General features: G+C 41.6%; 1 protein-coding gene across 1 annotated transcript in view; it reads left to right on the plus strand.

The window, feature by feature from the left end:
• Positions 1–25172, plus strand: part of TRPM7 (transient receptor potential cation channel subfamily M member 7) — a 1848525-nt gene that overhangs the window by 1375829 nt on the left and 447524 nt on the right. The window contains exon 25 of the mRNA XM_044076371.1: positions 10369–10448. Within this exon, the coding sequence (XP_043932306.1) occupies positions 10369–10448 (80 nt within the window). The remainder of the gene's footprint in view (positions 1–10368; positions 10449–25172) is intronic.

The following is a 25172-nucleotide window of genomic DNA, read 5'->3' on the forward strand; positions in this document are numbered from 1 at the left end:
AGCTTGATGCATGGAATATATGACTAGGCTGTTGAAACTTTCTATAAATTTGAGTTTTTATTTTTCCATCACTAAGCACTTCCAAGGTCAAGTCCAAATAATTTACCCTTGTGCCTACCTGTAATCCATCATATTTGATTTGAAATCTGTTATTGTTCATACATTTCAAAAATGTATCCACTTCATTTCTTCCCCCCTTGCAAATAAATATGAGGTCATCTATGAATCTAAAGTATTCTATAACACAATCTGTATAAAATTCACTTCTGTATATATGATTATATTCTACCAGCCCCATAAACAAGTTTGCATACATTGGGGCGAATACCGCCCCCATAGCTGTACCTTGTAACTGTTGGTACAATATACCATCAAATTTAAAAATATTGTTTACCAAGCAGAAATATACCAATTATTTTATATATTGTGTTTTTTGATTACCCCCCATGAAATAACTTAATGCCTCAATACCTAGATTATGTTGTATGCTAGTATATAAACTTGTAACATCTAATCCAAGAAAATACATGTTTGGTTCCCAGCATACATTTTCCAGTTTCTTTAATAAGTCAAATGAATCTTCAATGTAAGAGGGCAATTTAACAACTGTTTTCATTAAACATTCATGCAGGAAACAACCCAAATTATGTGTAAGATAGCCACTGGCTGACACTGGGGGATGTGTCATATTTTTATGTATCTTAGGGCACAGTAAAATCTAGCTATTGTACTTTCTTTACTAGAAAATTTATCAGTAACATCTGTCTTTGAAAAATTATTCAGGCGCACTCCCTTATTTAATAATTGTTCATACTCAATAATAGCCTGAAAATATTTCTCATTAACTGCACGATAAACTTCCTTATTTCCCAGATGTTCCATACACATTGTATAGTAATCCTCATTTTTCATGATTACTAATTTGCCCCCTTTATCCGAAGGTTTAAAAACCAAGTGGCTATTTTCACTTATTTACTTCAGTGTTAACTATTCTTGCTTGGTTAAATTATACATTTTCTTTTCTTTATTAAAGTCATATATTTCCTTATCTAGTGTTAAATTTACTGTTGTTTGAAAACGTGAAATACTTTCATTTTTGCATGACAGCATGAACTTACTTTTCACTTTAATTTTACTTGTGTCAAATTTACTGTATGCATTGCTCTCCATTTCAGATTCACAAGAATAAAAACTACAATCAGTTAATGAATCCATAGTCTCATTCAGTATATTATTATCAACATTTTCTAAGCTAAAAAAGTACTCTCTAACATGAATCTTCCGTACTAATTTAAAAACATCACTTTTTAACTCGTATAATCTAGGCCTGACTGTTGGTATGAATTTCAAACCCCTATGTAGTACAGATACTTCGATATCATTCAACATGTACCCCAATAAATTTACTACATAGGAGTCGTTCTTTATTATCTGTACCTTACTAATGTGTCCATTTACTGCGTTTGTTGTATGGTCCACAATTCTGTTCTCTATTTTCCCCATATCCGAACTAAGTTCTTTTCTTAGTTGTGTTTTTAGACCCTGTAGGTTCTCTGAATGTTTTCCGAAAGGAATCCCCTTCTTTCGGAGCTGGAAATTGTGGAAAATGCTCCTCTTCCAAGCCTTTGTCCATTGAGGACGCCGCACTCCCTCCCAACGTGTAGTAGCTGAATTGTTGTCATTCACTTCCTGGTCTCTCTGAAATTTTACGTGGTTACGTGAAGACTGCTGATTGGTAGACAACAAAAAAGTCTTCTTTCTATCATAGTCACATAAGTCTCTTTGCAATTTAGTTTTTTTGCGATTCAACAATCCTTTTTCATAGGATGCAAGCCCCTCATTAATGTTGCCCAGAAAAGACTCTAGCAGTGTTGGATGTTTGTTTAACTATTATACATAGCTTTTTAGTCTCTTCTTTTAAAAGATTTATTTTCAGTATATCCCTTTCTATTAAAATCGCAACCTGCTCACTGCTGCAACGATGAGCTGCTGCTATCCACTGGTCATGGAATAAGCGATTCTGCTCGTCTGTGAGTTTGAAAGGAGTAAAAAGACTTTTAATAGCCCGGAGTCCTCTGGGTGTAATTTTAAGTTCTTGGTATGTTTGTAAGCTATGTATATTATAAAACACTGCTGTCTCTTTATATACAAATTTTTCTATTTGGTTAGAAAGTTCTTGGACGGCTGGCAAGGTTGACAATTCTGTCCATTTCCCTACCGCGGCAAACAAATGTGTAGTTATGCTCGTTCTATGTTTATCCCATTTATTAAGAATACCGGATTGTATATCAAGTGGGTTACTTACAGCGGCATTTATATTGTCCTCATCACAATTTGCTATTGTTTTAGTCCCTTGTAACAGATTGTTTTCACCTTCACGTTGTGGCAGATCCATCCCCACTTCTTGGAAAATGCGGGATAAGGAAATGAAGGAGTCGCTGGTCATGGAAAATTATTATGAATCACTTTAAAGAAAACCAAAAAATGAACCACTGGAACCAGAGAACTCCACACTCCTAAATACTGGATGTAATATCCGTTTTATTTGTAATTCGTTGTTATTAAACTAATAGCAGCCAAATGGCAATTTGTGCAAATCAGCAGATGCTAAATAGCAGCAGAAAAACTCATTCCAACAATATTCATGAAGAAAATAGCAGCAAACCAATCTTGACAATAAAATAATATGAACAGCAACACAAATATCTCCTAGCGCTTCGGCTAAAAGAGCCTTTATAGAGTCCTTTGTGTGTTAAAAAGTTTCACATTTTATATCACAGCAAATTAATTAATCTATTAAGCAATCACCAAAAGCAGATGCAATCAATCAAATATTAAAGTTAAAACAAGAAATTTCCAAATAAAAAGTTCACATGCTTTTTTTCTGAAAAATGTTTAGGAGCATTACTCCTAGCCTCTATAAACCCTTCTACCCTCGCTTCCATGCCTCAAGAAGGAACTTCTTTGGTGGAAGGACACCATATGAGAGAACCCAGAAGCAACTCTTACACTACTTCAGGCAGACAAAACCATCACTACAGACAACTCAGATGTAGCCTGGGGAGCCAGCTTAGGCCCACTGTGGGTGCAGGTGCATTTGGTCTCCACAGCAGAGGAAATTGCTTAGCAATGTAAATGAAATGCTAGCAGTCTTTCTAGCCATAAAAGCTTTCCAACAGCTTTTAGGTTCATAGGTAGGTACGAGGCTGTCAGCCCAAGGGCCAACAAGGTTCCCTGGCTTACACCGCCCAAGAAAGTTATTTTCCTGTAACACTGTCTAGCAGAGCCACAGAAGTGATCCCTGGGGTGTATTTCCAATTTCCCATCCACTCATCAAGATTTTTCTTGGAGTGCTAATGAGGAACTTTGCTTGACATAGATGGGTAGCTTGTTCCAAAGTGTGGGAAGTCTCTGGGACAGGAATCTATCCCTCCAGCATGTCCTGTTTGTTGTGGTGACAAGGTTTAGGTCCCTAGAGCATGTAGCTCAGAGGGATTGGGATTTCATTAGGTGTAGCATGTCCAACAGCTCTGGGTTTGACATAGCTTTATATGTTAGGCAGAGATCACCTCAGAGTAGGCGATATGCTATGGAGTAAAGATGGAGTTTTTTGAGACGGTCAGTGTAGGGCATCTGTTTGAGGTCAGTAATCCTCTTTGTGAGGTACTTCTGTGGCCTTTCCAGCTGCTGCAGATGTCTTGTGAGGTACATTCCAAAAGGGGCGTTGTACTCTATAGTGGGTCTAATGAGTGTCGAGTAGAGGGGAACAATGACTTCTTTTTTCCTGGATGAGAACCCTTTTGTGATGAGGTGTGCCATGTAGAAGGACTTCCTGACTACTGTGGCAATGTGATTATCAAAGGAGAGACTACTGTCCACTGGGTCCCAAGGTCTCTTATCACACATTCGGTGTTAAGTAGACTGCTGCCTATGTGATAGTTCATGGGTACAGAGTTTTTACCAAAGGGGATGACAATGCACTTTTTGGCATTGAGCTTGAGGCCATGGCTCTGACACCAGGTATCTGTCTCAGTGAGGCCCTTCTGTAGGATGTCCACATCATTTGAGGACTCAACTGTGGCGCTTAGTTTGCAGTTATCTGCGAACTCCGTTAGCCAGAGGCCTTCTGTGTTATCCTGTACTTCAGAGAAGTAGATACCAAACAGGAGAGGTCCCAGGACTGAACCATGTGGTACTCTACTTGTCACTGGTTTGAAGTCAGATTTGCAGTCTGCAACTTTTACAGTGTGGGTTCTGTCAGTGAGCCAGTTGGCAACCCATCTTGTGACATAGGGATTTATACCTAGTTTAGTGAGTTTAGCTATTATTCCAGAATGAGGGATGGTGTCAAAAGCCTTGGCAAGGTCAAGCTAGGCTGTGTGAACCACCTTACCCTTGTCTATGGCTTTGGTGACTGCCTCAATGAAGTCGATCAGGTTCAGGAGGCATGATCTGCCTTTCACAAACCCAAACTGGGTGGGGTCCAGAGTTTGGAGGTTACCAATGTCTTTGTTTATGAGTTCCTTGATGATACTTTCCATGGCCTTGCAGACCAGGCTTGTCAGGCTAATAGGGCGATAGTTCCCGGGATCAGTGGTGGCACCCCTTTGTGGAGTGGGATAACTGTTGCTTTGCGCCATTCAGTGGGCACAAAGCCTGATGTGCGACTATGATTGAACATGGTGCTTAGACGGGGAGCCAGTTCATTCTGAAGTTCATGTAAAATGCAGCCTGGGTTATTGTCCAGTCCCATGGATGCTGTGTTTTTGGCTTTTGAGAGTGCAGCTTTTACCTGCGTAGTTGTGATTACAGGGACTCAGCATTCTTCCTGTATAGATATGGGCCCTTTTAGGGGGTGAGAGGGGGGGTAAAGTCAGCACTGAACCTGTCTGCCAGGTTGTTGGCAATATCAGTTGGTTCTGTAATTTTCATGCTGTTGTGCTGTAACTTAGCACAGATCTGGGTGTTGCCATTGAGATTCTTGACATAGCTATAGAATGTTTTGTGGTTGTCCTTAGAATCAGTGGCGATTTTGTTTTCATAGCTAGCTTTGGAGGATCTTATAAGGGATCTCAGCTTCTTACTGAGGCTGACCAGGGAGCTGCTCCACTCATGGGATTTTGCTCTCCTTTGCAACAGTTTCTTCCTTCTGTTGTACAGTTTGTTTATGACAGAGTACCACCAGATTGGCTTTCTTTTTTTTGGAGGATACCGTCTTGGTTCTGTTTGAGATATCACGATCCATGCACTAGTGTAAGTGTTTATAGAATGTATTTGTGTAGGATTCAGCAGTCGTAACTGTATTGCCATCAGCATGGGTGTCATGATGTTTACCACTTCTGTCTTAAGAAGCATGAAGCTGGCTTTGGAGATATGTTTTACCGTGGTTTCCTTAATGGGGGGTGGGGGCGGGATGTGGATATATAGGGTGATTAGCTTATGGTCGGATCGGACCAATGAGGAGTTGACTTCAGGTGTGGAACACCGGTCACTCATGTTGGTAATGACTAGGTGTAGGATATTGTTGCCCCTGGTGGGGGCGTGGATAAGTTGATCCAGGGCACGGGAATTTATGAATTCCAGAAAGAGTTGAGTGAAGGAGTTGGTACATGAGTAGTTTTCCCAGTTAATGGTGGGGTAGTTGAAATCGCCCATTATTGGGGTGTTTGGTTGAACCCTAATATTTTCCAGTATATCAAAAAAAGAGGAGTGGGAATCCTGGGGCATGGTGGGAGATCTGTAGCAAGCTACAATTTGGATTGCAGTTTTGCCCAGAGTTAGTTCCAGTTGGATAACCTCAGATGAATTATGCTGAGCAACTAGCCTGGAGGTGTGGATATCCTTAATGAATATGGAAACACCTCTGCCTTTGGTGGGGTTTAAGTCCAGGAACTCTGCAAATTGGACAGACAATACCACAGTCATGTAGTACATAAACAAACAAGGATGGACCTTACCTTATCCACCATGCAGCCTTACCAGAAAGGTCTGAATGTTAGCCCAGGACTTGGCAATTACCCTCATAGCATTATACATTACAAGCTACAGCAGTCTTTGAGCAGGGACCTACTAGAACCAAATGAATGGATATTGAAAAGGGAAGTCTTCCTGGATCTTGCCATTCTATGGTGATCCCTTCTATAGATCGTTTTGCTTCTCTTCACAACAAACAGCTTCTGAGATTCTACTCCAGAACACAGTAAGAGGGAGCTTGGAAAATAGATGTCTTCTCCTTCACTTGGACTCAGATTCCTGTATGCTTTTCCCTCTTACTCTTGATTCCAAGGGTCATAGTCACCCTCAGGAGGGGAGGTTTTGCATGTTCACAATCAGGTCTAAATTACGTTGTCAACCGCTTAGGTTTTCGAATGCCTAAACATTGACAACTTAAAATTGCAAATGGCACTTTCCATACAGGGAAAGAAAGCCATTGGCCAAAGTAAAAAAAAAAAAATGTAAACAGAAATCAAGTGGGGGGCTTTACCCCCACACCCCCCCCCCAACTAAATATACTAACTCCAAGGTCGTTCTATGTTGTACACTGGGAAATTCCCGTAATGGCCAAATGTTTCCCTGTATGGATAGTGCCGTTCTCGATTTTAAGTTGTTAACGTTTAGGCGTTCAACAACCTAAGCGGGCGACAATTTAATATAGACCCTCCCAATCAGCAAAGCAAAATCAGGGGATCAGGCTTCCACCCCAACCTGCCATCTCTCAATCTAGCTGCATGGAGGATTGGGTCATGACACTCACCTTGGTGCCTTACCCAAAAGAGGTGCTATCTGTTTTAAAGGAGGCAAGAAAGCCTAACACCAGAAAGCCTTCTATGGCAAAATTGAGATTTTCCACCAGGTGTCACAGCTGACATACTTTTCCCAGCTCAAGCAGACATTGGTTCAGTACTACTTTACCTTTCACACCTGTTTGAAAGGACCTGTCTTATTTCAGTGTAAAGGTTCATGCTTCTGCTGTCTCAGCTTGCTTCCACCACTCTTCTCTCACCCCCACACAAAACTGTTTCTAAATGGGGTGATTCACTTACGTCTTTCCAGAGGGGACCCTACTCCAGCATGGGATTTAAACTATGTGTTGGAAAAACTAACCCTGCTACCCTTTGAACAAGCTGCTACTGCATCTCTGAAGTTGCTCACCTGGAAGACCACCTTTCTTAAAGCCATCACTTCAGCTAGAAGAATCTCTGAACTGCAAGCTGTCATGTGCATACAGCTTTTCATGGTTTTCCACAGGGACAGAACAAAACCCATCATTCATACCAAAGGTAGATTCAGAACTCATCCTTAATCAGTCTATCCATCTGCCAGTCTTCTTTCCAAACACGCAGAACAAAACAGAAATAATACTCCACTCACTGGATGTCCACAGACAAATCAGGTGCTACCTGGACAGAACAAAAAGTATGGACAGGGCAGACCAGTTGTTGGTATTTTTCACTGAGAAAATACAGGACAACCCTATCTCAAAACAAATCTTCTCTAAATGGACTGCAAACTAAATCAGGTTATTTTACATGCACCATGGAAAACATATCTATCTGGTCACATTACAGCGAATTCCACCAGGCATGGGGCAACTACTTTGGCTTTCCTTAAAGGAGTTCCTACTCAAACCATTCTAGAGGCAGCCACTTGGAATTCTGTTCGCACCTTTATTAAACACTATAACTTAGGACGCGTCTCCAAGGGCAATGCAGGGTTCACCTCTGCCACCCTACAAAATATTATTTCCTAAACCTACACCCTCAGAGTAGCTTTGGTAATCTTCCCAAGGATTAGTACTGTAACACTAACTATGTTTGAGTAGATCAATGTTGCAGTACGTATTTCCACTCTACTACCCCTCAGCTATGTAGGGGCCATCCCTGTTGCTCTTTCTATATATAATTCCTTTGGCTCATCCCAACTGTGCTTAATGTCTTATTCCTTTACATTCTCAACCAAAACAAGACAGCTGGGGAGGTCGTGCAGTCCTCAGGTATCAAATGGCATTTCTCAACTTAGAAAGACCTGAAGATGGCACCGACAGATGCCCTTCTTAGACCCTGACATCTGGACATGAGTCATTGAGCGTTCATCTGTTTGCAGTGATACTATGGCTTTGGAAATTGTGCCAGTAGCAGGCTTCTGCATGGCAGGAAGACCCATGGATTAGTACTGCAACATTGATCTACTGAAACATCTACATTTATGGTAAGTGTGACAAAAACTGTACTTTCCTCTTTCTGTATCATTGGCTGCAAATGGTCATTGTAGGAGTTGATCCTAGATTATTTTATTTTGAATTTGTTAACAGGGGTAAAGCACATACCTGTTGGATCCATTTCGCTGTCAACCTGGGGAAAACACAATAGTTAACTGCTTTTTTTCTGGGTTCTTCCATGACTGCAGTCATAGACTTTATCTTCCATTTGCTAGAAGTTATTCTTGCTTCCAGTGTAGTGCATCTTTTTTTTTTTTTTTTGTTAATGATAGGACAGTATGTTGCTGTATACCAGGCCTTCCTCCTGATGAAAAAGGTGTCACATCTTGGATTGCAGCTTAGTGGCAGGACAAAGTCCTTTCAAGGTCAATAGGTTTTGTTGTCCACCTTTGCAAATGTGTTGAACAATTTATTTTTTAACTGTTTGTAACTGTAGAGCCATCATTCTGTCTTCATTCATGTTGTTGTGTTAGACCCATGTTTTTTTTTCCCTTAACTAAGGAATTAACGCAAATATCACCATTCTAGTAATGATTTCAGAAATGTTTACGAAGAACTCAGGAGTGAAATCAAAAGCTCCAAAGCTAGCTGTATTGATAGCATGGGAGCTTAGGCTGTTATGTAGAATGACTACCCAGCTGCTGTATTATTGCGTGTTTAAGCTTCTTGACTATCCAGAAAGTATTTTAGAAAGGATCTGGTAATAGTCAGGAAGCCCTTCATATGGACTACCTGTATAAGATCATTTGGGAGAGTTTCTTCATTTTACCTATATGGTATCCCTATCTTCACAATCTATAATTTTGTGGGTTTTCTTCTTCTAAAATTAATTTCATTCATGCAAGTGTCAATTATTCCAACATTTTAGTTTATATTTCAGCCTCTCAAGAAGAATTAGAAGATGGGACACTCGGACAATACATCTGTAATCCCTGTCTTTTGTGTGACATTATCACAGCTGCATCGTAAAATCTTTTCTTTCTGCAGATCAGAAGTTGATGTCCCAGAATTCCAAGTAACCTCTACTTCAGCTTGGCAGATTTCAGAGACACAAAGATTGTCATGCTTGAGTGCACCTATGCAGTTCCTTGTTAATATGGTGTCTGAGCTTCCATTTAGCCATTTCACTTGCCTCCAGGTGTTTATCCTGTTATCCATGAATAAGGCTGGAATGCATTTTGTGCCCCCTAGATATTCACAGCCACTTTAGATTTTTTGTTTGCATAAGCACAAGTTGTCAAAACATTTATTTGCTCCTGGCAGAAAGTAGGCCTCACGGACTAAACGGATATTGTATTAACTGGTCTTCCTATTTCATCTACTGTTTCTGGTAAAAATAAAAAAAAGTTACAAGGCCACTGACCCTTGCAGTAAAAGGTCATTCTGGTTGGGTAGGGCTTGAGTAATATCTCCAAAGCAGACAGATCTGTATCCAGTTGATCATGCTTGCCTTCACCAGTTGACATAGTCTCACCCTCCACTCCAGGAGTGTGAGGATCTTTGGGAAGGCTGTGGCAGTGCTTTGGTGAACAGTGCCCTTAAACACTTATCTTGCTTTTCTGTATATTTAAGGGCTGTTTTCAGGCTACTGTTTGAGATTCTTCATGAGTGTTCCACCCTAACAGCAGAGAGCTACTTGAAGGAGGATCACTTACCTGTGAGCAAACGGAATGTCAGCTAATCTTTTAACAGGCTATTTACATGTATTGATTTTTTCCTTCTCTCTCTCTCTCTCTCTCATTTGTGCATAGTTATTCAGTCTGTTTTGCAGTGATGCATCAGGAATTTTTTATCATCAGCCAACATGTTTACAATCCACACCCCTATAATTTAGTGTGTGTTCTTGCAGGTGGAACCCAGTTTATGAAAAGATCAAGAACTGTGGGTCATAGGTATATACATGCCCTAGTCCCTGCCTGGAAATGTCATCTGAGAGGCAAAGGGAACGTGACTCTTCCAGCATAAAATTTAGATTTTAAAAAGATTCACATGTGAGGGCATAAGATGGATTTAACCAAATCTTTCACCCACTGTAGAAGGCCCTTTGAAATGTCAGCTTATGTGGTGAATAGTTTTATATCTGTTGTGCTCATTGTAGATACATATATATCATTTACTGCAAACTAAAATACACCTGTACATTATTAAAGGTCACAGAGATAGTATGGAGCTGCAGAGATCGAAAGAAGCTTCAGTCACGCAGAAAGAGTTGAAAAAACATGAAGTCCTTGTAAGTCTTCTGTCCATTTACTGTATGTTTCTTTCTTTGTTGTCATTGATTTAACTGTGACTTGGCTTTCATTCCATGTTTTTATCATTATTTTATTACTATTATTATTATTTTTAATTAGTGCACTGCCTGGTGTTTGTGTGTTCTGATATTATCTTTATTAGAGTAGTTTGAATAGTTCTACTAGGAAATCTAGGTTTAATATGTTGTTATAAAGTGCTAAGCTGTTCTGAAAGAATTTAGCTTGTGTGCAGCTTTGCAGTAGAGGTAAGTAGAGTGACTGCCTTTCTTCTGAGCTTTTATCTGCTTGTCTACATCCAGGAAGTGCCTGAAAGTAGTCTATTTCAACCTCCAGTAAAACTTTATATGTCATTAGCCAGTTATATGGAGCAGAGAGATGGTACCCTGAATTCAGCTCCAGCTATTCACGTTAAAATTACAAGACTGGAGCTGGCAGTAATCAACTCAAGAGATTGTTGGGAGTTTGTGGGTGTCGCTAGCTTAGTCATCTCAGTGGGAAAAATATGTGTGTGGAGGGGGAATGTCTAAACTTAGAACTGTCTTCTGTGGTACTTGCCAGCAAGACATATGTATAAATTCAAGGAGGGCATAACACATGATGCAACATTCATGATGCATGTGCACGTGGTACTCATAAACACCAGTGTAGCACAAATTGCACTTTGCGGTTAAATGCAGCAAGAGCTAAACAATACAAGAAAAAAAATCTCAGTCAGACTAAACTCATCTTTCTTCTCCCACTACCCAAAGGTTGGACTAGTGGAATGAAAGCTCCTAATAGGTTGCAGGGGTGCAATGTCTTAATGTAGGTGGCTTCATTGCAGTTGCCCTTCACCGAAAAAAAAAATGTTCATATGTCGTTTGATTGTGAGTAATCCAAACATTTATGTCTTGATATGCTGTTTGGTGTAAACACTATGATCATTTCTTTAGATTTTGTTTGTATAGTTTTTATTGAATTTTCAAACACAAGAGACAGATGAGAAATAAGAAGAGGAAACTGACAATGTGGAGTGCAAAAAAATATGCTGATTGAGCAGAAAACAAAAAGTTCAGATATTTACATAAGAACCACATTACCTTAAATATGTGGATAATCACTTTTTTTTACATAACATAAAGCCTCTCAAGCTGCAAATAAATAATACACATGCACCTGTCTTAGCATCTAAGTCTTAATGTATGTCTGAAGTTGTGCGTATACCACCTGTGTGTGTCAAGATTTTTTGGCTTGTCGGACTTGGTGCATACCAGTTTTGTACTGTTAATTGTTTTTCATGATATGACTTTCTATGAAATGGTGTGAATTTCTCATACCAAATCAACAGTGGCCTTCTCCACTTTGCTGTGCCTTGTGTAAGTAGAAGAAAACAAAGGAAGCTGAGCTTCCTGTGACATCAAGTTTGAGGTTAAAGTGTGATAGGAGTCTGCTCAGAGGGAGACAAGATTTAGTGGCTTCTCCTGAGGAGAGGATGTTCATATGTTTTGGCATTGATTTCACAGCAGTGTGAATAATAGCTGATCTGATGATGTTAATTTTCATTCTGTCCTCAAATCTGTGAGTTCAAATCCAATCCTTGGATCTGACTCTGCCGTTGCAGTCACTCGTGGCAACCAGAAAAACTCTCTGGCTCTTCCCTTACTCATAATGCGCCCTTCCAAGTTACCTCAGATCTTGTTTGCCGCTTTACAAAAGATGTGGTTCTCCAATAGCTCTCTGTCAATTAAGTGTATTTTCAATATTATATTTTCCTTTTCTAACTCTTCTGCAAATAATTTGCTTCATCTTCCCTTTCTTCTCTGTACGAAAGTGCTTTGCATCTTGCTAGAATCCTCTTTTCTACACTTTTCAGTATAAATCTTTTTTTACCATTGTTCATATTCTCTAGTCCTTGTAAAAAAAACTGATTTTCTATCTCTTGTTCTCTTTTTTTCTGTTTGTAATGGCTGATAAAGATAAGCTGGATGGCTTTAAGAAATGCAGTCACAAGATCCCTTTTAGTAACGAGCATACCCTGTGTGTTTATTGCCTTGGCCACCTTCACCTGCAGGAGGATTGTGCTATTTGTCATGTGTTCAACCACAGAGCATTGATTGAGTGCAAGAATAAACTTATTTTGAAAGGTCTTTTCCCTTCCTCCTTTGGTGAGGCAATTCTGGAGCTGCACCAAAATCTAAAAACAAATCTGGGTAGTTGAGCCCTGCTTCTTTCTCATCTTCAAAAGGTTTGGACAAAGGAAGAAAAAGACCTGTCTTGGTGCTGACCTCTCCATTGGATCTGACTACAAAAATGGCCAAGACATCGAATTCGAAAGTAAAAAAAGTTTAGACCTTTGGATCCAATTACTTGGGATCCATCTCAACCCAGGAAGATGGACTCTTCAGATCAGATTCTGGTGGATCTTATGCCAAGTACTACTAAGACTCATACATTCCTAGGACTCCGTATTCACCCCCTTTTGACCCGGTCCCTTCCAAGGTTCCATCTCCTTTCTTGGAGAGACCAAAATCTCCATCAGCCATGTCAACTTGCTCTTCTCACTGAAGAAGACGTGGAGAGACTAGTGAAGAAGATTCTCTGGGTCCAGGTTATGTCAGGGACTCATTTGGCTCTACCCCTTCGGGTCAGGAGTTCTGTGCATCAGCTACCCCTCCACTTCTTCCTTCTCTGGCTTCTTTTGAAGTACCAGAGCCATCAGATCTAAACTGCCTGGTGTCATCTGTATCGGATCAGAGGCTCTCCTTTTCCTCGGATGCAATGTGTGCTCTGAGTTCTTTGGCTCAGTCGGAGCTGGAGACCTCTTGGAGCCATAGCAGCCTTGCTGGCTCCAAGGTGATGGATTCGTCCCTGAGGTTTTTGGAGCCGTCTGTACGGCTTGGAGCCTCGGCTTGGACTAGCTCGGCTCCAGCTTCAACCTTGGGAAGATTGTCTTCTGAGCGGAAGGGAACTGCAACCCAGGGGCATTCCCTGTCAGACACGGGGTCTTTTTCTTCTCTGGAACAGTCAGCCTTTGAGGCCCATGTCTGCCTCTGTAGCGCAGATGGCACCTACCTCCACGGATCTGCAAACCTTATCTTTGACAGCTCTGCACACAGCTTCTCACTTGGATCTTCCACTGGGACAGTGGGCACCAACACCCCAGGCATCCCACACTTCTGATACCTCCCCAGAACACCCCGCAGAGGAGGTCCTGAAGAAGAGGATGTGTAAAAGGAAACACCTGGATTCCACTGAAGAATCCATCACTAATGACACAAACTTTGATGAGAGCAAAGGATCATCTGGTCACCTCCTGATGATGTCTCCATTGGAGACATCAGAGATCCTGAAACTGAGAGGTGGCTGGAAGTCCAACAGTCCTTCATTCGAGGAATCTGTATACCTGTTGGCATTTGAAGCCCATCCATCAACCTCCTGGGTGACTCTGTCCACCGATGAGCTCATTGAATTGATCTCTTGGTGGGCATGGAATGCCCCAGGCATCATTGAACCTGTTCCACGAATACCAGATAAAGTTATTACAGCCCCAGAGGACAAACAACTCTGGACTAAGGTGTACAGGTAGATGCCATAGTTGTCATGGCAGCCACCAAGAAAGAACTAACTGAGGAAAGTTCTTCTATCTATCCTTCTAACAAGGAGTCCAGGGCAATGGATAGATTTGGGAAACCTGCTTATTCTTTAGCAGCCTTCGCTCTAAGGTCCTGGAATTATCTTTCACATTTTAGGAGATTATAAAGGGATTTGATAAACAGGCTTTCAAATACCCTTTCAGGAGCTGTGCCTGAAGACGTACAAGCCTCAGTTGCTTCTCAGCTGGCCACTCTACATTCTGTATCTAACTCTTCCATGAGGTTCATTTCACATGTAGCCACAGGAACAAGTAGAGTAGCAGCTGGTTCAGGCATATCTATAAGGAGACATGCCTAGATGTGCTTATGTGACTTCATGGAGCCTTTCAAGTCCTTGTTCATCAACACTCCCTTTGCCGGCACCTCCTTGTTTGGCCCAAAAATAAAAGATAACTTGTCAAGATGTAAGAAAGATGGAAAGACCATATCTGCTGTGGGCTTACATTTTTCCACTCCTCAGAGGCCTTACTCCGGGAATCAGAGAAATAGTGGAAATATGTGGTTTAAAAAATCACAGGGGATTTTTTTCAGAACACACATGGAGATAGTCTCGCTAGAGGCAGGGGGGGGGGGGACTCAAATGGAAGACGCCACCCTTGCGGCAGAGAAGGCCTGCAAAATCAAAGGTCCAGAGATACTTTCTTTGGTAGGCCCTATCTGTTGTCCCTGCATCAGAGAGCCTGACTAGAAGTAAAGTCCGATACATGGGTGCAGAAGTCATTTCCAGAGGTACTGTTCCCTTCTTCCTCCCCAAAACAAAAAATTCCCTGATGTTCCACCCAGTCAGAGGGATCAGGCAGCTATTCAAGTTCAAAGGCTGCTAGAAAAAAAGAGTCATCCAAGAGGTCCCCCCAGACCAGAGAGAATCCGGAAATTACTCAAGGTTCTTTTTAGTACCAAAAAAGACAGTGGACTGGAGACCAATTTTGGATCTCGGCAAATTAAACAAATCAATTTGATGCAGCAAGTTCCGGATGGTCACGGTTCAGTCCATTCTTCCGTTCTTGGAAAAAGATGACTGGGTGTGCTATATAGACTTTCAGGATGCATATTACTACATGAAGATGGACAGAAAATCCAGAAGGCACCTACGCTTCTGGCTGGGAGCTAGTTCAATTCAGGGTTCTGCCCTTTGGTCTCACTATAGCCCCCCCCCCCCCCCCGAGTGTTCACCAAGTGAATGGCAGTAGCAGCAGCTCACTTGAGACTGCAAGGATTACAGGTGTTTCCATATTTGGACAACTGGCTCATATCTGCCCAGTCCAGGCTTCTACTATTAAAAACAAGAGACAATGTTATCCAAATGTGTTCCAATCTGGAAATAACTATAAATTATGAGAAATCATTTCTAGAACCCAGTCAGTGTTTAGAATTCTCAGGGGTAAATCTAAGCACGAACAAAACAATAGTTTCTGTTCCACCTATGAGAGTAGAAACTATCAGCAACACAAAGGTCTCTGCATGTCTGGTTCTTCAGGCTCTAGGGTCTATGGTGGCGGCAATAACACTTGTTCTGCTGGCAAGGTTTCATATGACAATTTTGCAGTGGCTTCTTGCATCACAATGGCCCATTCTCCACCAACCAATGTCAGCCCAGGTAAGACTCTCCAATATTTGCAAGAGAGACCTATCATGGTGGATTCTATCATATCAAATTCAACAAGGCCATCTGTTTACCCTCCACAGCCAATGGCCACAGTGACCACAGATGTTTCCTAGCTAGGATGGGGGGGGGCATTTTCTGGGGAATGCAGTCCAAGGCACTTGGTCTCCCGAAGAGGCCAGCTTACATATCAATGTCCTATAGATGAAAGCAGTGCTACCAGTGCATTGCAGGCCTTCCAGGATGCATTCCCCTTAGGGACAGTTGCAGTTCAAACTGACAACATGTCTGTAGTCTGGTACATAAACAAACAAGGAGCAACCAAATTAAATCAGAAGGTACTTCAACAAAGTATTAGTTTAAGGGTGTGCACACTTATGCAACCATCTTATTGTATGTTTTTTTTACATTTTTTCCCCTAACAGATTTGTTTGTTTTTCGATTGATTTGTACAGGTTATAGGTCACATCAAAGGTGGGAAAAGTTTTGAAATGATGTATTGGGGTCTCATTTTTTTATATCACAAAAACCTGGCATTTTAACAGGGATATGTAAACTTTTTATATCCACTGTAGATATATAGATAGATATACATATATATATATATATATATATATATATATATATATATATATCTATATATATATATATATATATATATATATAGATATATCTGTATATTTCTTTATGTATTTAGCAGTAAACAAGAACTGAAGTAACCTGGAAAGGTGCTTTATGGGCAAGGGAAGAGCTTGAGAGCTTTTTTGGTTGCCAATAGCTATTGCAATGGCTGAGTCCAAAGCCACAGGTTTGAGGAAGAATGAAAATAGATAACACAGATGGAATGTTATGTTTTTTTAGTCAAGTGAATATTTGGCTGTTGTGGAGGGTGTGGAGGATTCTGTTTTACATTAAATCTATTTATTTAATTTATTGATTGATACTAAATGGGATAGAACACTGATTCCAAAGGACTTTTTCTACATACGAATGCTGAGAGAGTAACCAGTACCATACATACAAAACTGTTTAATAATAAGCATATGCCATGTTGGCACTAAGCAAGCTGTAACCATACGCTTCAGTTTAGCAATAGGCATGTTAAGTGGCATCCTGTTCATGATAACAATGGTTTTTAAATTTAGACAGTCATATGAATGAACAACTTTTGAATTTTTCAGTATATACAACATTCACAAGGTACAGAAAGACTGGGATTAAGTGGATAGTTGTTTAGGGTGTAGGCTGTGAACAAGTGCTGATATTATAGTGAAGGTGTTAGCAACACTGAAAGGGTAACCAGGAGGAAGAGAAGGAATAGGAGTAGAGAAGAAGGAAGAGTGGTTAGCACAGTTTTGTGGTGGCTGTTCCTTTGGGGAATGTAGTAGCTTAAAACACTATAAGTATGCATTATTGTGGAGGAAGCATTTGCATTTCATACCTTAAATAGGTACTTCTTAAGCAGCTTTCTGAATTGTTGGTAGTATTCAATGAGATTTACATTACTGGTTAGGGATTCTTAGATCAATGGAGGCACTGCTGAGACAGCATGACATGTGCAGTGAAGTTTATTATTGTTGGAGGGGGGTAGCAAGCCATACACGCAAAACGCTAAAGTTTTTACATGGTACCGACCATCATTTTTGCATCAGGGTATAATACTCTGAATGACAGATCAGCAGTAAAGTGGACAGTTGTGTGGATGATATCTTGGGCAGCCACTTCCTGCATGATCTTGATCCTTCTTGAGCTGCTAAATAAATTTTTGAATACTTTCACCAGCTGCATTGCTGTTATAGCTGTACCTTTCAAAAGTACAGTGTTGCATTGGATACGCAACAGGTAGAAAAATGTGTTTTTTAATCTGCTGATCGTGGTGGTATTTTTCATTGTGTAGTTACAGAACTCCAGTAAAAGTTGGTAGGCATACTGTGCCCATTTCAACTTTCTGTGTATAATTGGTAATGTGGTATAGCTGTTGTTTAGTCACATTCATAAATCTAGCCCTTCATGACCTCAAGGAATTTAACAAACAAACGTGTCTGTTATAATTTGCTTCTTTTAAGCTTTTGCAGTGTTACATTCGTTATCTCAGTAATGCTGTGCATTTGTGTTTAACTCTGTCACCCCTTCATCTTTTGCCTTAGACATTTTTCAGTGTCATTGTCTTCTCTGGTGAATACTGTCCTTGCATTATGTGGCCAAATTATTGGAGTTCTAGTTTACCATTAAGCTTTCCATTGTACTGCCTAGATTTTTTTTACTTGCATAATAACTGATTCGATCTTCTTGCAGTCTATGGAATTCAGAAACATTTTTTCTAACCATGAGAAACTCGCTCCATTCTATTAATTCCATGTGTATATATTAAAACCTTTGTAACAACAAATAAGGATATAAACATAAAATTTAAACACAACATCCTTATTTATGCAGTCTTTAATTTTAAAATACAACTAATAGGTGTTCATTTAACCCAAGCCACACACTAGCGTTTAGCAACAACTGCCGTTGGAGCTCACATTTTTCTAACAAAAGTGGCCAAGGACCCCCACGGTCACTTACTTGCACAGGAAGCAGGACCTCGCCTCCAAGGAGGATCTTTATACCCTTCATCCTTCCATTTCTTCAACGACTAGCTAACCCCATAAGAAAAAAAAGAGGCTTCCTCTCCATCAGAGGAAGACTCTGAAATATTGCGCAGTCTGTGCCTCTTCTGATGCCACCTAAGTTGTCCAAAAGGATATCTCTGTCACAGCAGACCACACTTCTTTTGGAACTGCTGTTGAGGGGATTCTCTGAGTTGATCCTTGCCAGGAGAACCATCACAGGTAATCGGGGGTTCTGCACATGATTGCATTTCACCACATTCAGGAGCTTATCGATTCTTTCTTAAGCAAGAGATGTGTTGAGAGATCATTTCATCTCATTGTAGCTGTTAATACAGCTGTAGATTCTACTATTCAGAAAGACTGCTAAGGCTGCCTTTGTTTTTGTTTTTAGCAAAATGTCATGGATTTTGCTGTCAAATCTTTCTGATCTTCAAGATGACAAATGTATTCCTTCCCATTCTGGATCTCAGCATCTTCAGTCAGCACTTTTCTTGCATTCAGTTTCAGATGGTTACTTTTCCAGTACTCGTGTAGTTGCTGTTATAGGTGCTTGGATGGTGTATTTGGATATGATGGATATCTTCTGACAGCTCAGTATCTGGGAGCCGTACAGGAGATTCCTTTAGTTTGCTGTGGATGGGCATCACTTCCTTTACAAAGTGTTGACATTTGGGCTTTCTTCAGTGCCTAGAATTCTTTTTAGAGTATATTCTGATCTGCATTTCTTTTTGTTACCTTGAACAGCTGGCTTCTGTTATCTCAATTCACATACTCCCTGGAAGAATTCCTGCAATGGGCATTTCCATAATTGCCATCCCCAGGATTCAGCATAATTTGGAAAAACATCCTATCTATTGCTTAGAGATTATTGCCATTACTGTCATGCAGATGGACATATTCCACTGTCAGTGGCTGCTGCCCTTTGAGTGAGCTGAGGAGATCATGGATGTAGCCTAGTACGCGAGAAAGCAGCACAGGGTCCAGGCTCAGCCTCCAACTATGCTTAATGTCTGCCTTAGTTTTCATAGTGCCATTTGCATTGTGGATTTGGGTGTTAGAATAAACTGTGAAGTGTCACCGGTTTCAGAGCTCGTAAGTACTCATAGACTTTCTTTTGGTTTTGGACCCTTATTTCTAGCCCCTGGAGTGGTGGACATTCTTGACCAGCCTTCTGGTGAGTCTTCTTTTTTTCTGCTGCTTAATCCATCACAGTTTATGGTAACACATGCTTTGCTCATGACCTTTGCAATTCTTCAAGGCTTCCACTCAGTTCCGGGAGTCTTGTCAATTGAATTTTAAGCTTGACAGCTGTAAAGCAGATATTTATGCTGCCGCTGAAAAAGGAACACTACTTACATGTAAGTAAAGAAGTACATGTATGGTCATGTATGACCTAAGCTGAGTAAAATTGAAGTAGATTGCTGCAAAATTGCAAAATAATGTAAGACTGTATGACTGTTTAAAGAGAACTCTAGAACAAAAGACCAGGTTTATGCTGGCACATTGACAAAACATTGCTCTGATTCATAAACAGGTTGATTAGTACTTAGACAATTATGTGTCTTTGTGTACTAAATAAGAGTTTCCTGATTCAAACTCCGTGCGCTGCTTAGTAGCGCACAGCTGCACTACTAGGCAGTGATGGTTTCAGCCACAGTTTGTAAATATGGTGCTGTGTAGGCCTGGCCAATTTAAGTTAGGCCCTTGTATGTCCTGCTACAATGCCTTGCACAGAGGATGCATAGTATAACGATTGATAAATATCCATTTTATGCAAAGTTTGCCCAGGTCAGTTTATGAAATGCTTAGGTACATACAGCTAATAACAAGTGTTAGAAATGTAAAGTCCTGTGGACGAATTTGTGTAGGGTAAAAAAAAAGGTAGCTTAGCCCTGTCAGATCTAGTCCATGTAAGTAAGGAGTGTGTACAGTGGATATAAAATGTGTACACACCCCTGTTAATATGCCAGGTTTTTGTGATTTAAAAAAATGACCACAATAAATCATTTTAAAACTTTTCCTGCCTTTAATGTGACATAACCTGTACAATTCAATTGAAAAACAAACAAATCTGTTAGGGGAAAAAATATAAAAAAATAAAAACAATGTACAATAAGCTGGTTACATAAGTGCCCACACCCTTAAACTAATAAATCCTTAGCTATTCCTCCTGTTCTGGATGATGTTTTCGTGGAATCCAGTTTAACTCCTGATACTCTACCTCCTGCTCCCAGGAAACCTGATAGGTATAGTCCCTGACTCGCACAGATTTATTTTCAAAAATCCTACTGCTGACACAGAGGTCATCTCCCAAGGACCTAAAGGAATAAAAGCAACCACAGCTAATAATCCCACCACTTCAGACAGGAATTCTCTAGCTTTAGACAGATTAGATAAAACAAGTATACACCTCTGCAACTCTTGCCATTAGAGCATTTAATTGTCAGTTCCACATGCTGAAATACCAGCAACATACTATGGGACTTATTAGACCAAAATTATCTACCTTTCCAGACTGCAGAAAATAAAGAATTACAGGAGCTTATGCATTCTACAAGCCAAGTTGCTAAGCATAACTTGCAATGTGGGTTTGATGCCCTAGAAGCATCAGCAGGGCAGCAGTCACAGGTTCTGTACTTAGAAGGTATGTTTGGCTTAAGGAACATACCTTGTCAGACTATGTCAAATCAAAGTTATTGAACGCACCACAGAACAAAGACAATCTGTTTGGCAGAAGAGGTTTTAAAAAAGATGGAAGGAAACTCTAAATCTATGCAGACAGTTAAAGACTTTTTTGCAAGTCCAGCCTCCAAGATTCAGTAGGCATTGCCCCTCAAAACACTGCTCCTTTCCTGACCCCTGTAGGCCGGCTCAGACTAGACCTAGGGGAAGCAGAGCACACAGACAGCAGTCCCAGGGAATGCAGCGATCTAATCAGTGGAGTACCTCCACTTCTAAAACAGGGAGTGCTAACTCACCCCCCTTATGGAAAGAATTCAAACTGACTTTTCAACTCCACCTATTACCTCTGCCCACCTACTTGTGCCCCTAGGAGGAAAACTTGCCTCCCATGCAAAAAACTGGCCTCCATCACCAACGATCGATGGGTCCTCAACATAGTGTCCCAAGGGTACATATTTTATTTCCACACGCTGCCAACCCCAAAAGGGTTCCCAGATCTTCCTCCAAACCAGTGGGCAGAGGCAAAAAAACAAGTTCATTCCCTGCTCTCCATGAGGGCAATTCAGCCTGTTCCTGCAGAGCAGATAGGCCAAGGTTTCTATTCCAGACTTTTCCTGGTACCCAGAAAAGAGGGCACCTGGCGCCCAATCCTAGCTGTATCCATTCTAAACACCTTCCTGGTGGTACCAAAATTCAAAATGCTAACCCTCCAGCAGCTTCTTCCTATGCTATCCAAAGATACCTGGTTAGCCACCCTAGACCTAAAAGAGGCCTATCTGCACATCCCAATCAGAGACTCTTGCAGGAAATATCTACGTTTCAGGGCAGGATCTGTGCATTATCAGTTCTCTGCACTTCCTTTTGGCTTATCCACTGCTCCCAGAGTTTTCACAAAATGCCTGGCTCCGACCATTGCTTTTTGCAGACAAAGAAATATTCAAATTTACCCCTTTTTGGATGACTGTTTGATTTCAGGCAGACAGGAAAAACTGTTGGAGCACCTGACATTTGTAAAGGACCTACTGACCTCACTGGGGTACACTATAAATGAAAAGAATTCCAAACTAGTCCTCTGTCAGAAAATTGTATTCCTGGGAGCAAGCCTGGACACAGCATCTCAGATGGCATTTCTTACTTCAGAAAAACAAGTCTATCTGACAGGCTACTTCTCTCAACTGGCCACCAGAACCCAGTTATCCTCAAGGAAAATCCTGCAAGCTCTAGGGTTAATGGCCTCCTGCATTCTACTAATTCCATATGCCAGACTTCATATGAGGAAACTTCAGTGGTACTTAAAAGCCTTTGGTGTCAACATTCTCAGGACCTGGAAACTATTATATCTATGATACCTTGTCTAAGGAAAGATTTTCTTTGGTGGGCAGCAGCATGCAACCACAACAAAGGACTTCCCTTTTCACAACCCCACGCCACCCAGACCCTAACCACAGATGCATCAGACTATGCCTGGGGTGCACACCTGGATGGCAAGTGCATTCAGGGCCACTGGAGGCAAAAGCAAATTCATCTGCACATCAGCCAAAAAGAGATGCTAGCTGTTCAGCATGCTCTGACTAATCAAAACAAACACCACAGTGATCTGGTACATCAACAAGCAGGAAGGAACCCATTCTTACCCACTCTGCAGGCTAGCCATGACACTTTGGCACATGGCTTCAGCCATGCACATTCACCTGCTAGCACAATTCCTGCCAGGTAACCAAAACTCTCTGGCAGACAACTTAAGAAGAAATCTTCTAGACCCACACGAGTGGCAATTAAACCACAACATCTTTAGCCTCGTAACCTAGAAATGGGGTACCCCGAAGGTGGACCTATTTGCCTCCCACAACAACCACCAGCTCAACAAATTCTGCACCAGGAAACCTCACAGCAAGGCCTGGAAAGTGGTTGCCCTATCCTTCCAATGGGTAAACCTCTCGATCTATGCATTTCCCACTCTACTTCTTCTTACAAGGGTACTACTCAAAACAAGGGTACTACTCAAAATAAGGGGGGAAAGACCAAGTGCAATCCTGATTGCCCCAGACTGGCCACGCCAACACTGGTACCCACTACTGCGCAGTCTGTCACCGTTGCCTCCATGGCACCTCCCTCAGATTCCAACTCTCCTGCCCCAGCAGAAGGGAGAGTTCTTGCAGCCACAATTGCAGACCTGAACCTGGCAGCCTGGCTTATTCCTTGAACACTAAGTGTCATGTTTAATCATAGCCTCACCTCAGGCTTCGTACCCACTGAGTGGCGCACAGCTACAGTTTTCCCACTCCATAAGGGGGGATCGGCCTTGGATCCCGGGAACTACCACCCCATCAGTCTGACAAACCTGATCTGCAAGGGCATGGAACGCATCATCATGGAACTTATAAATAAAGACATTGGCAACCTTCAAACACTGGACCCCACCCAGTTTGGGTTTGTGAAGGGCCAATCTTGTCTCCTCAACCTGACTGACTTCTTCGAATCAGTCCCCAGAGCCGTGGGCGAGGGTAAGGCAAGGCCTTCAACACCATCCCCCACTTTGGAATCGTAGATAAACTTACTAAGCTGGGCATTAATCCCTTTGTCACTTGATGGGTTGCCAACTGGCTTACTGACAGAACCCAGACTGTAAAAGTAGCCAACTCCAAATCCAGCTCCAGACAAGTGGAGTACCTCAGGGTTCAGTCCTGGGACCACTCTTGTTTGGCATCTACTTCTCTGAAGTACAGGCCAACACTAAGGGACTCTGGCTAACAAAGTTTGCAGATGACTGCAAACTGGGAGCCATTATTGAATCCCCAAATGATGTGGATATTCTACAAAAGGGCCTTACAGAAACAGATGCCTGGTGCCAGAGTCATGGACTCAAGCTTAATGCCAAGAAATGTATACTTATCCCCTTTGGGAAAAAACACATGTACCCATGAGTTACCACATAGGTGGCAGGACACTAAACATCGAAAGTGTGATGAGAGACTTAGGAACACAGGTGGACAGTGGTCTCACTTTCGATAACCACATCGCCACAACAGTCAGGAAATCCTTTTATGTGGCACACCTCATCACTAAGGGCTTTTCATCCAGAAAAAAGGAGGTCATTGTCCCACTGTACTCATCCCTCATTAGACCCATTATAGAATATAATGCCCTGTTTGGTATGTACCTCACAAGACATCTGCAACAGCTGGAAAGGCCACAGGAATACCTCACTAAAAGAATCACAGGTCTAAAGCAGATGCCATATGCTGACCGTCTAAAAAAACTCCAGCTATACTCAGTGGCATATTGTCTACTCAGAGGCGATCTCTGCTTAACATACAAGGCCATGTCAAACCCTGAGCTGTTGGACATGCTCCACTTAAAGAAATCCCGATCCCTCAGAGCCACACGCTCCAGGGATCTAAACCTTATCACAATGAACAAATCATGCTGGAGGGATAGGTTCCTGACCCAGAGACTCCCCATACTCTGGAATAGAGTGTCCATACATGTCAAGCAGAGCACCTCATTGGCCCTCTTCAAAAGGAACCTTGATGATTGGATGGGAGATAGGAAATTCACCCCGGGGATAATGTCAGTCACCCTGCTAGACAGGGGCTCAGAGAAGTAAATATTTTGGGAAGAAATATCCAGGGAATTGTTATGGCTAGGCTTGCATAAGCCTTAGGGCTGATAGCCTAGTACCAACCTATGAACTCTCCTCCAGTGGCCAACCTAAGTAAGCAAGTCCTGGACGTTATACTTGAAGCCAGATGACCCAGCACTAGAAAATCCTATGCTGACAAATGGAAAAGGTATTGTTCCTGGATCCAGACTAAAAGAGCTGAACCAGCACAGCCCTCCTTACCTCTCATCCTGGATTACCTAGCAGAACTACTTCACAGGGGCCTATCCCTCTCTTCTATTAAAATCCATGTCTCTGCCATCTCTGCTTATTACAGCACAGAGCCACCTCTCTTTTCACACCCTCTCATCAAGCAGTTCCTTAGAGGAGCTAACAACTTAAGGCCACCCAGAAGAGCCCCTACCCCTGCTTTGGATTTTAACTTTGTGTTGGAAAAGCTCACACTACCCCCTTCGAGCCTGCAGCTTCAGCAGAGTTAAAATTCCTCTCTTGGAAAACAGCCTTGCTTCTGGCCATCACCTCGGCTAGAAGAGTGTCTGAGCTACAAGCAC

Source organism: Protopterus annectens, chromosome 7.part0, assembly GCF_019279795.1.
Source record: "Protopterus annectens isolate FY-2018-M chromosome 7.part0, PAN1.0, whole genome shotgun sequence".
In the NCBI taxonomy this organism is placed as follows: Eukaryota; Metazoa; Chordata; order Ceratodontiformes; family Protopteridae; genus Protopterus; species Protopterus annectens.